Source organism: Pelodiscus sinensis, chromosome 5 (assembly GCF_052426305.1).
Source record: "Pelodiscus sinensis isolate ZL-2025 chromosome 5, ASM5242630v1, whole genome shotgun sequence".
In the NCBI taxonomy this organism is placed as follows: Eukaryota; Metazoa; Chordata; order Testudines; family Trionychidae; genus Pelodiscus; species Pelodiscus sinensis.
In genome coordinates, this window is record NC_143056.1 from 91,603,750 (window position 1) to 91,616,761 (window position 13,012).

A 13,012-nucleotide genomic window follows, 5' to 3' on the forward strand; every position below is an offset into this window, starting at 1 on the left:
CTCCTCCTCCCCCCTCTAGCCCCAGTGCCCTTACCCTCTCCTCTCCCAGCATAACCCTGTCCGCCTCCCACTGACACCTCCCCTCCTGCCCTTTTCCCCATTGTCTCCACTTAGCCCCCTGGCATTTGTCTCTCCTCCACTCTGTCCCTTGGTACCTTCCCCTTTTTTCTCCTGACCTGCCCCCCTCCCTTCAGCACAAGCCCCTTCCTCTTCCACGCCTTCCCCCTATTTTCCTCCCTCCCCTCCCCTGTCCTCCCCTCCCTTCTTGCCTTCCAGTTTGCGGCGCTGGAGTCTGTGATCGGGCCTCAGAAGTCCGCATGGCCCTGATCCCAGCTGCTTCCGGGGCTCCAGACCACTTGCCGGGCTTGGAACTGGGTTGCGCGGTGCAACTCTGGGCCGGGCGGTTTTAAAGTCCCAGGCCGTGACATCGTGCCATGCCCAGGCGTCTCCCCTCTCAGCTGTTGTGCAGCATTTGAGCACGCCGCGCATGCGCTCCCTCGGCCCCACCGTGCCCCGTATATGGCTGGTGCCTGGGAATTTAAAGTGCAGGGCTGTGGCGCCCCGTCACAATCCCCCTCCTCCTCTAGCAGCTGCCAGCTGGCCCTTCGGAGGATGGCCCACTGGGAAATTCCCGGTATCCCACCGGACCAGTCCACCCCTGGCCTCACCCTCTCTGACTGAATTAACCTTTTTATCTCTAGCCTTATTCTGGCCTGCATATTTATACCTGCCTCTGGAAATTTCCACTACATGCATCTGACGAAGTGGGTCTTTGCCCACAAAAGCTTATGTCCAATACATCTGTTAGTCTATAAGGTGCCACAGGACTCCTTGTCGCTTTTTGCAGATCCAGACTAACATGGCTACCTCTCTGATACTTAACATCTGTGTGCGCTCTGGATTCCTTCCCACTTTCTTCTCCCCTTTTCTACATTGTTTAGTATACTCCTGGTGCTGTTGCACAGAGGTGGAGGACTACCAGGAGTAAATCTACCATCTCCAACTAGTGTTTAGTCCCTCTTGCATGGGCCATCCAATCATGTATTGTGCCTGTGAGTAGACCAGGCCCCGTACTCCTTGTTAGAGCAAGAGTGTCTAATTGAGGCAGTTAAAGAAGTGAGGGCTGCATGTGGAACTAGATGGGCTTGTCAGAGGGCAAGAAGAGGAGGAGAGATTGGGACTGACTGTCTGAGGACTACAGAAGAGCGCAGCTAATCTGTGGTTGGTCCTTGGGCATACACTGCAGTATAAACATTCACTCTGACTCTGAGGCTACGTCTACACTGCCCTCCCTTGCACAAGAAAATATGCAAATGAGGCGAAGCAGTGAATATCTCTGCACCTCATTTGCATACCTAATGAGCCGACATTTTTGTGCAAGGGGCTTTTGAGCAAAAAGGTGCCATCTACACAGCTCCTTTTTACACAAAAACCCTTTCTTGCACAAGAGCTGTTCTTCCTGGAAAAAAAAAGTGGCAGAATGGCTCTTGCGCAAGAGGGGGGGTTTTGCGCAAAAAGCAGCTGTGTAGATGGCTCCTTTTTGTGCAAAAGCCTTTTGTGCAAAATGGTGGCTCATTAAGTATGCAAATGAGGCATGGTGATAGTCACTGCTTTGCCTTTGTGCAAAATGGTGGCTCATTAAGTATGCAAATGAGGCATGGTGATAGTCACTGCTTTGCCTCATTTGCATATTTTCTTGCGCAAGACAGGGCAGTATAGACATAGCCTGAGTCAGTTCCCCAGCTGTAAAATGGTGATCCAAATACATCTGTGTGTGTCAAGCTTTGGCAGAATAAATATATTAAAGATGATGTATTGGAAGCTATGTAAGTACCTAATATAGATTATTTCAGAGTGTGTTCATGTATGAAGGGTGGGTGGGTATGGGTGTGTGTACGTGTACTTTTGATGTCTTAGGAGCATTTTACAATTATTTCCCTCATTTGTCCCAGATAATTATTTTAAAGGCAAAGTTTTTGTGGTGTTCTATTCCTTGTATTGTGGCGGCTGTTCAGTATGGGGCCTATTGGAGATGCTTACTTATGAAAGATGTTTCTTGATTTGCATACCTTTCTTGGGTGAGTTGGAATGTGCCACTCGTGTGTATGTTTTCTGCACGGGTGTCAGATGCTCTCATCAGTTGACAGAAAATAGAGGAATGGTGGAGCAGGCCGCAGCACAGAGAGGAAGAGAACCAACCTAGTATAGCAGGGAATTGGGAAAGAGGGGAGATATTACAGTGTAGGGAACAAGAGAGAGAAATGCAAGGAATTAGTAAAGGGTTCTTTGGGTATTAGAAGGGGGCATCACACCATTTTGGGAGTTCTACCAGAAAATCCATGTGGATGAGTGAAGGGAGCAGGGTTTGCTCTCCTGAGAAGTGGGGTACTTTGCCCCTCCCCTCAGCACCCAAAGCATGAAACCTTATTTTAGAGCTGTATAGGTCTTGACAGATTTTCAGGAGACATGGGACCATCAGCACATAGTCATATATCTTTGTACTGTCTTGAGAACCCCTAATCTCAAGTCCGCCATTAGGGCTTCCCCCATTAGCAGTGCCACTCGGTCTCCTTAAGGAGAGGTGGGGAAGGATGGGTTTTAGTCTTAATGAAGTTTTCCTGTTTTGGGAGTGCTACAGAACTCTGGTAGTGCTCTCATGGTTAAAGCATGGAAATTGGGAGGTGGAAGATCTGATGTGGGGGCATGTTAATTAGCCTTCCTATGCCTCTGTTCACTAGGGATCTGCAGGTGTGAGGTTTCATCCATAAATATTTTTAAGTCCTTTGATTTTAATCGTCATTGAATATTTTGATTGAGTAGCATAGTAATGCACAGTATTATGAATGATCAATTCCTTCTTATTCATTGATACAAAAACTTCTTTGTTGATACTGCTTCTAGTTTTTTGTTCATGTGAATATGTATTCTGTCATCAATGGCATTCAGTTTGTCTATTCATGGAACGTGGACACGTGTTTTTGTTTTGTTTTTGTTTGTTTGTTGTTTTGGCTGTGGACTGTTTCAGTTTTGGATTTAATGCTTAGGTGTTGAGCGTTTTCTATGTAGAACTGCTCTCCTCACGGTCTGCTATAATCTGTTTATTTCTTTGGGAATACAGATGTGAGTTTTAACCTATTAATTTGCCAGAGATGTGATGTGGCCTATGTTTCAGTGTAGTGATAGGTTATGCTACTTTGCAGCGGGCTTTTTCATGTTCTGCTGATTTAAGCAATGTGTGGTAATAAGGTTTATTCACATTATCTGTGAGTAAGATATCGTCCAAAAAGTTTCCTTTTTCATAACAATTAAGCTCACACTGATCAATTTCTACAGTTGACACCTGCACATTAATTATAAATAGATTAATGGGTAGAGCTAGAAAAAAATATATTTCATGGCCTGCACAGCCACTAAGATTCTCATAAACATCGAAAGATACATGGAAGAAAGCACAAAAAGCCTTTTATTTGATTTATTTTAATTTGAGTGGTCACCTGAGGGAGAACCTAGATGCTCTAAAAATGCAATTAGAATAGAAAAATGATGAGTCCATTACCACACAGCATTCGCCATCTGAATGGGAGCTTCTGAAAGGACACTGGAAGAGAGATTGTTACGGTTTTCTCCCACAAAGGACAAAACCCTTTGTTATATCCTCAGGAAAGCCAAAGATAAACCACTTTGGCCTAAATCTCATTTGTCTTCTTTTATAGTCTATTATTGACCTATAGTATAATACATGTCGATTTGTATGCTTTACATTGAAAAAATCATTCTTTCTTATATAATTGAAGACAGATATCATGGAGTCCCTTTAGAGCCTGTTACTAGGTCAGGTAAATAAAAATCCAATATTCTCTCATAAGCAGAGTTGTAGAAGCCACCGTATAGCTTTGTTTAGAACATTAGGGCTTTGTCTGTTAACAGAAAATGGAGTTCTTCATAGAATATTGACTAGTATATTACAAAGACTAGGTGCTTTCCAGAGAGGAGGATGTTAACCCAAGTCATGAATAAAGATGTGCTATGTATCTAAAAAAAATTCCTAATGTAATTGTGTAATTCAGTGACTAGCTTTCTCAGGAGCATGCCAATTATGCTGTGCCTTGTTCAGCCTTTTAAAGCAGTTTTGCATTTGAGTAGATGTTTAATTTTGCATGTGTTATAGCAGAAAGGAGATGTTTACATTTTAAAATATTGATAGAGATAGGTACAAAATTCCCATAATTCCGAAACATGGTTTAGAAGAATACCATCTTGTTTTTGCTGTTCAAAGAAGTAATATAGCTCAGTATGAGAATTTTATGGATAGGATAGGTATTTACCTACAAACACACAATATTCCAGAGCTTTGAATCTAACTTGAATGTATTTTCTTTTTGTACTGAAGCATGTTAAGAAATGTGATGAATCAGGGTTGATTGTAATTACCATAAACTTAAGCAATTAACTGACAGAATTATTTGAAGAACTCTTTTGAACTCTATGCTAATGTTTTTAAATTGTAGCATTTTGATGTAACTTACTTTTTAAAAATCTTTTCTCTGGCTTTGTAGACAGATTATTTACTCTTTATTCTGGAAAACTGTTTCCTCTTCTTTCTCTGGGTAAACAAATGTGGGAGGAGTACATGTCTTTATTTTTGAATGCCTTCATTTTGATATTTAAACTTATCAATGCTTTCCTAGAATTCTTTAAAACTCAAATCATTTTGGAGTTCAGAAAATAAAAATAAATGATTACATTAGTTGAGTTGAGCATGAACAGATAGGAAAATTGATGAAAGTGTAAACTGCAGGGTAACTATGCAATGAGTTGTTGATTAACTTATATTTTACATTGGTAACTAACACTTCACATTTCTTTTAAGGCTGCAGTTATAATGTTAATGTGGGAGAGAGGAAGAAACAAAACTCAGTCAACCATTTCTTTATTAAATATAGATACATAAGTGAAAGAATGTGACATGTTCAGAGTCTATTCAATTGACTGTCTTGCTGGTATGATTACAGAACAGTACCAGTGAGTGTAGCAGAAATACATTTCACCATCATCTTTAACCTCCCTATTGTACCACACTTGTTCTGATATAAGGCAAAGAGTTGGTGCCTCCTGACTCTGTAAAAGTGGCAATATAGCTAGTGGTCAGAGCAAAGGGAAGGGGAATCCAGAGTCTGCTGTTGAATTCCTGGCTCTGCTGGGCCATAATTAAGTTTTCCATATTATAAAATGGTGATGATATTATACTATTTTAAAGTGGTTTTCAGAACTTGAATAAAAGGTGTTATATAAACTGTTGAGGATTATTATTATTCATTACACTTAGGTAAAAAAATGATACTATGTATTTAATCAGACACTTTTACAGCCACGTTTTATATATTTTTTTCCTTTTTCATTGATTTTTTTTATTAGACTTTTTCAGAGGGAAAAAGACTTGTTCCCACTAATGGCATTTCCCTCCACAGGATTTATGAACGTGTAATAGATCCTCCAGAAACAAATCTAATGCCAGGAAGCAGTTTATGGCTTGGACAGCGGAACAGGAAACATGGTATCTTTAAGGTAAGCAGATACACAATAGCAAATGTAGGTCACTAACCTCATCTTTATTACCTTGCACACCTAAGGCTCTCCTTCCGTTCATAGGAATTTCAGTAGGGATTGTAGGTGGCAGAGGAACACGGGTATGCATCCAACTTGACACAAAAGGGCCTGATTCTGCATGTACTATTGCTCTCAATTCCAATGATCTTCCTTCCTTGAGCATAAACCCAAAATGACACCATCTTGTGCTGAGCAGGGAACTGTACAGCAGAAGCTCATAGGGCTTGCCAACCTTCCCTACCCCCCCCCAATGTGGAGAGAGATATGCAACAACACTTGTCCCCTGAGCAATGAGTTTCCAACACATGTCACTCCAACTCCCTGTTTTAGATAAAACAAAACCAAGTTTATTAACTACAAAAGATAGATATTAGGTGATGTATTAGACATAGCAAGTCACATATTACCCAGTAAATGAACAAAAATGCAAATTAAATCTAAGATACTAGAAGGTTAATGTTACCCAAAAATCCCCACTGGAGACCATGCAGAGTTACACTAGTATGGATTTATTTATTGAGGAATTAACTCTCCACTATATGCACTATATGGTTAAACAAAACAGGATAGAGCTGCCACTAAAGATTTAAACTAAAAGGGGAATCAGCTCTGTGTGTGTCACACAAACACACGCACACACACCTTCATTCATTCACTCCATTCACACACATTCATTCCTGTCCTCAGACACTCACACACTTACACAGGCATATGGGTTGCAGAAGGAACCAAGGCATGTTGATTCTGGAGGGTCTGTCTGCTGATCATGTCTGGGGAGGTGATCAGAAAAGAAAGAGAGCTTCTGGCTGCAGAAAGAGGAGCTTCTCAGAAGGAAGGCTTCTGCTACATGCTCTCTCCTTTTATTGCCTCCTGTGACTCATCCACATTCATCACCAGGGAGCATGCCTAGACTTCCTTTAATCCAGCAGAGCAGCAGTCTCCCCTTATTTGGTCTCATGACTCATCACCTGGCTCCATGTGTTCAGCCTTGCAATTTCTAATCCCAAACACACAATAGTCTTCACTCACACACACAAACACACATTCATATCTCGGGGAGAATGATGTTTACAGCAAGTTACAAGCTAAGTGGATGAAAGTTACAAAAAGTTACAGAGCTGCAAAGTTTTACAAAGATTACAGAGTTGCAAGGTTTAACAGATAATGAGTTGCAGAGTTTAAAAGGCAATGCAGCTGAAACAATTACAAAGCTTCAGCGAATCGTTTACAAATCATCAGTAATGAAGTGATTTAGAAGACAACTGTCCTCCCCCCCCCCCCCAACAGCAATGCAGTTAGCAGGAAGTGTTTGTCAGTCTCTAAACCATGTGTTAGCTGGACCTTACAGTGTATTTCTAGAAAATCCATGTGTAAAGTCAAGTAATAGTTTAGGCAGAGGCTTTATGCAACAGATAGGATATGATTTAGCAAATTATCACCAGCTGCACTTGGTTAAAGTTTAGAATCCTCAAGTCTTTCATACACAACCTAGAAATTTCTTTAGCCTGGGTCCAGCACTTGCCTCCTTTCAGTCTTTCTTCCTCAGAGGTTTCTAGGAGTCTTATTGTGTGGGGAGTGAAAAGCAACAGATGATGTCATTCCTTGCCTTATATAGCTTTAGCATATTGTAGGAACCCGTTGTTTCAAAACTTGGTTTCCATACCAGGTTGTAGAAAATACTGATATCCTAAGATGGAATCCAGAGGCATCTGTTGCAGTGTTACAGTAACCATATTGATTGCAGGCTGACGGTTACAGGAAGATTAAGCTTTTCCAGGATACATTGCTTTTGCTGATGGACCATCAGCACTGTCTGGTTTCTTCACTGTTGAACCAGGAATGTTAGTTGTGAATGTCATCCAGAGTCAACAGGATTGAAACACAGATTCATAATCAATATTCCTAACCTCAAATACAGAAATGATACATGCACACACATAGGATAATCATATTCAGCATTTCATAACTGTTCCAGTGACCCCTCACATAACCTGTCTTGTAAAAAATGTATCATAATTATGCCATAAAATATCACTCTGAAGAATATAGGGAACAGTGTCATATTCTCCCCGAATCATACATAAGTGCCCTCTCTAGGTTATCTTCTCTGATATAGCTGAAATACAGAAAGTATTTCTGCAGGCTGCTCTGACCTGCTTGTCCATTTCTGATTGTGACACATGCTAAACTGTGCTGATGGACTTCTAGACCAATATAGGGAGGGGATCAAAACAATGCATAGCGAAGACCCAATTCATGTTGTCTTAAAGGTAAATGCTCTAAAGTCTGGAGATCCTATTTCCCTTTCTTTTTCCTCCCTGCCTCTCTTCTATCCCCTGGTAAGCCTTGGTGGCATTATGGTCCAGGCTAAGTTGTCATAACACTTAAAAATTAATCCTTTCCTTGATAGGAAAAGTTACAGTAACAGTTGACCAACTGTTATATATAATTTTGTGCCCAGTGGATCCACAGGTATTGCAATAGATGTTACTGATTAAAGAACTTGGAGTTTAATCAGTAGGTGGATGTTATATAACTAAACTCTTAATAAGTACCTTTTATCATGGATAAAAAAATCCAGTCTGAGTATTCATTAAAATGAAAACATTATCCATTTGATAAAATAGTCCATAGGATAAGCAATATCTTATCTGCATCATCTTTCTGCATCAGATTTGCATGGCTTTCCTTTATCAGGATGGTTGACCACTAGATGAATTTCCTTCTGAAGCATTCATTTTTTTAATTGATGTTGCAATTACTGATTATTTTTTTTTGAAGATCACATCCCTCTCTCAACTTTGTAGGTTTTTTCCAGCAAGCCAAATAAAATATCAAATGCACTGTTGCTTCAATAGTGTAATTGGTGTGACAACTCTAACCGATTTGTGTGTATGTACATATGCATGCAGAACTTCCTCCATCACAGTTTTTCTTTTATATTAAGTTTATATCAAGTTAAGGTCCAAGAACTGCACCTTCCCCGGTCTTCATTTCTTGTTGTTACAGCTGAACTGTCACTGTGAAGTGAAATTGACATCATTATTTTATTCTACAGCTGTTGTTTTTTACCTCAGCTGCTTCCCATAATTCCACAGATGGTAAACATATGTTTATAGCAGCATAGAAAAAAGGAAATTATATTGGATTCACCCATCTTCAATTCTTATTTTATGTAGACAGACAAAGTCTAATAACTCTGGGATACTATACATTTGCAAATTAATATTTCTACACATTAACACTTTGGAAGCAGCAGGATAGCTAATGATATGCTAATGAGCCGTCAGTTTTTATTGATCGTAATGGAAGTCGACGAGCCTTTATTTACTTTATGTTTACTTGAATATTTTACAAACTATCTGTAGGGCAGAAATGCATATTTGGTTGGATTTTTTTAAAATCCTGCTGGTAAGTGTCAGAAGTTGGGTTTTGTTTTGTTTTTTTGGTTACTCATTGCAAAAGCTTGGAATTCTGTTAGTTTATAAACAGTATGCATCTCCATGCATGTATTTTCATGCTCAGTATGGCTTCCTTTCCATTTTCAAAGCAATTTGTTTCTGTTTGTGTTCAAAATATGGAACTATTTTCCTTACTGTAAATAGAGTAAAAAATAATTAGCATTTTCTGTATGTACGGTAGAGCTGTCATATTTATATGCAAAAGAAATGGATATTGTTCTGAGCTTTAGCCAAACACGTTATTCTAAAAATATTAAAATTTTAATTACCAATCATTTTGTGCTTCCATCTGTCTCTTTAAGAAATGTGAAGATGCCTTAAATGATTAATACCTGTTTTGGGTGAGGATTGTCCTGTTGTTCCTCATGCACCTTTACAGAAATGGCATGTAAGGATCTAAGGGAGACTAGGCTCCTAAATCACAGCGGGCTAGATTCTGGCCCTTCTATTTACACAGAATGACATCGTATCTACAAGTAGTCCGATTTGACTTTGTAGGACTACTGGTGGATTGAGGAGCTATTCAGCATGAGAGAGAATCAGAAACTGGCCTTTTATATGAACATCTAACAATGCGTAATTTACCCCTTACAAATACCTCATAGCTCTGCCCTTCCCATGCCCCAGTTGTTCAGAATGCTGAATGACTTCAGTTCTCACTCAGGTCTGTGGAATTTAAGGTGCTCACTATCTCACATCTCATCATCTTGCCCCCTTCTGCATGTAGGATCAAGGGAGTCAGTGGAGTGAGATAATAAGAGACAAGATGTTGTTTTTGTTTCCACTACAAGAGGAAGTCCATGAATTATTCCTTCTGAAAAACGAGAATAGCATTTGTTGACCATTCAAGTTTCTGCAGTGTACCCTTCTAGCAAAATCATCTCTGTGTGCTAATGATGATACAGGAGTCAGGTTAAGAAACAAAGCTGAAGAGAACCAGAGGAGTCTTTTCAGTAGCAGATCTAAAACTTAAAACACCCTCCCAAGAGGAGATTGGGTAGAATTTTACCCTTGCTACCTTAAGATCATGCAGAAAAACTCACCTCTTCAGTAATTTGTACTATATGTACCTTGTGCAGTGCCAAGCTACAATGTTGAATGGCAGCTTTGGAAACATATATTGATAAATTGAGTTGTGCATAAGATGTTTTACATATTAAAAAAAGCCAAGGTTCCCCCTCCAAAGTGCACGTAATCAAAACAAATAAATAAATAGGATACTGCAAATAAATAGGATACATAAGACAATGGTTTGGGCATTAGAAAATGATGCGTTCAACATAGGAAGGCTCTGTGAAAGAGGTGTATTTTAAAGAGTAAGAATAATGGTATGAAATCAAGTGCATTGAAGTGCAGAAGTTTAAGGTGTTAGAGCTTTCTGATTGTATCACCCTTTTCATATAACATTAATGGAGTAACTCATTGCCTAATGAAAGGAGCTATAAACATATCAGTGCTTTTCTATTAAATTCGTGCGGAATGACATTGCTGTTTAAATCTCTGCTCCTGGTTTGTGTCCACTATTGAGAAACTCTGCTGACTTCAGTGGGACTTCATTAGTCTGCCTTAGGTTGTGAGTCGGTAAATATTTCATGTGAAAGCCATAAACAGTGAGACCCACTTTTGAAGAGGGAAATTGTGACAGGCGCACAGCACCAACAGCTCACATCACAGGCTAAAACCAGAAGTCCTTTCTTAGCTTTTACTTCGTCCTTATTCAGGCAAACTCCCACTGATGGCAAAGAGAGTTTGCCTCAATAAAGACCTCAGAATTGGCGCTGGTGGGAGTTTCTGTACATTCAATACCTAGAATAGAAAATTCCAGTCTAATGTAACTTAATTTATCATGAAGCAAGGTGGAAGTTAAAGTTTGTTTAAATACATTGCAACAATTGTGACTTATGTTGAACTTCCCTTTTGAGTGTAGTTTTTCTGTTTAAAAAAATGACATTGGGCAAATCCTGTTGCCACTGAAATTAATTGGAAAGTTTCCAGCTGTGCCTGACCACATTCAGTAAGGTATATGATTAGATGCATAAAAAAGATAATTTCTCTTCTAGATTGTATTCTTCATGCTGTGTTAGAACACCTACTGTTTCTATAGGGATCTTTTAAATTATTTACCCTGAAGTAAATAAAAATTAATAGCATTTTTATTTTTATATATAAAAATAATCTAAATTGGGGGTAATGCACTTAAATGTGCACTCAACTTTAAACATGCACTATTCTTGAATAGTATCAGAGGGGTAGCCGTGTTAGTCTGGATCTGCTAAAGTGACAAGGAGTCCTGTGGCACCTTATAGACTAACAGATGTGTTGGAACATAAGCTTTCGTGGGCAAAGACCCACTTTGTCAGATGCATCTGATGAAGTGGGTCTTTGCCCACGAAAGCTTATGCTCCAACTCATCTGCTAGTCTATAAGGTGCCACAGGACTCCTTGTCGTTTATTCTTTAATAGGGATTCTTTCTTGAGACAGTACATATGTGCTTTCCCGTATGGGCTCCTGCCACTATGGTGATATACTGTGGTGAAAGTCTATCTGATTAATGCTGCTTCAGTCATTTCATTGGAGAGAACTGAGTCTTAAAAATGCATTTATATGCTGCAGCTGTTAATTGTTCATTGGTATTCACTGGAAAGATGTTAAAACAAAGTAACTCAGCATTGTTTTATAGGCTGTTTTCCAACCAGTGACAATATCAGTTCTCATTATTGTGATGGCTTCATTATTCTAACAGATGAAAAGGTTAATAAATATATATATCCTTCCTCTAGAGAGGTGGTGTGATCTGGTTATTTCTATTAATATTTTCAATTAATATTTGATCTTGAAATAAGCAGGAAGCAGTGCTTGCTGATTACTTTCTGATGTTTTAGAAAATGAACACATAAATGTTAAATGTTGCTGCATTTGCAAGGCTTCAAATACTAAGTCTTATATTTTATTTATAGATTAACCTCAGTAGTCTGAGCAAACCACTGTCTTCCAACTGCTTTGCAGAATTCATTCTACCACAATTTAACTTAAAATAAAACTAGAATACAATTAAATCAATATTTTTGTTCTAAGGAAGCAAATCCACTGATAAATTTCTTCTTAAATTAGAGATGTTCTTTTTGATCAGGTATATACTTGGACTTCTCTAGGAAAATTCCCAGTTCTTTTAAAAGTTCATTAGTTGTCAAGAGAGCATCTAAAATACTGAATGTCCTTAACTTGCATTAAAGCTAGTGGCTGTTGTGGGAGAGAAATTATTTGGAATCAGGTCCTGAGATAGAGCATCAAGATTTGGCTCTCAGGAGAAAATCCAATCCCCAGCATTCACAGTGTGTGTTTTGTCTGGGTTCTGGGGGAAGATACACAGGAAAGATTTCTCTCTACAAAGATGTGAAATGACAACAGACTGCATTTTTGTGGAAGGTGCTTTAGCCTAGATGCATATCCATGCACATAGGGAATTGACATGGCAATCCACAATGATGGATCATTCAGCCCCTTTACTTTTCTAGCCTGCAGGTGCCCAGCTTCCAAAATCCTGTGATCCTATGTGGTGTTGCAAAGGGACCTCCTACAGGGCTTCCCCCTCAGACCCATATGCACAGGGGGCTTTCCTGAACTTTCATATTAGGAACAAGATGAACTCCTAACTGAGCAGCAGAGAGAATTCAATATGAAATGTCCTTTTAAATATGGCTTGATCTACCTGGTTAATTTGTCTAAATGAATCAACATTTCTAGGGAGGGTGTGCTTTCTGCATATGTTTGATCAAATTCAATGCTGTAAACATTTTTCTTGGAGAGAGGGAAGGTTTTGTAATCATGCAGATCTTCACCGGAATTGTTCAGTTAGAATCGTGCACACACTCTCTCTCTCGGTGGGGGTGGGGGTGGGGCTGGGCGTGTGGTTCGGATTTTTTTTTAGCCAGATAAATTTTTA

General features: G+C 39.3%; 1 protein-coding gene across 4 annotated transcripts in view; it reads left to right on the top strand.

The window, feature by feature from the left end:
* The window catches only part of NELL1 (neural EGFL like 1), a 464,201-nt gene that overhangs the window by 79,819 nt on the left and 371,370 nt on the right, over nt 1–13,012 (top strand). For all 4 annotated transcript variants that reach the window (XM_075927741.2, XM_075927743.2, XM_075927742.2 and 1 more), the window contains exon 5: nt 5,469–5,565. In XM_075927741.2, coding sequence (XP_075783856.1) covers nt 5,469–5,565 — 97 coding nt within the window. The remainder of the gene's footprint in view (nt 1–5,468; nt 5,566–13,012) is intronic.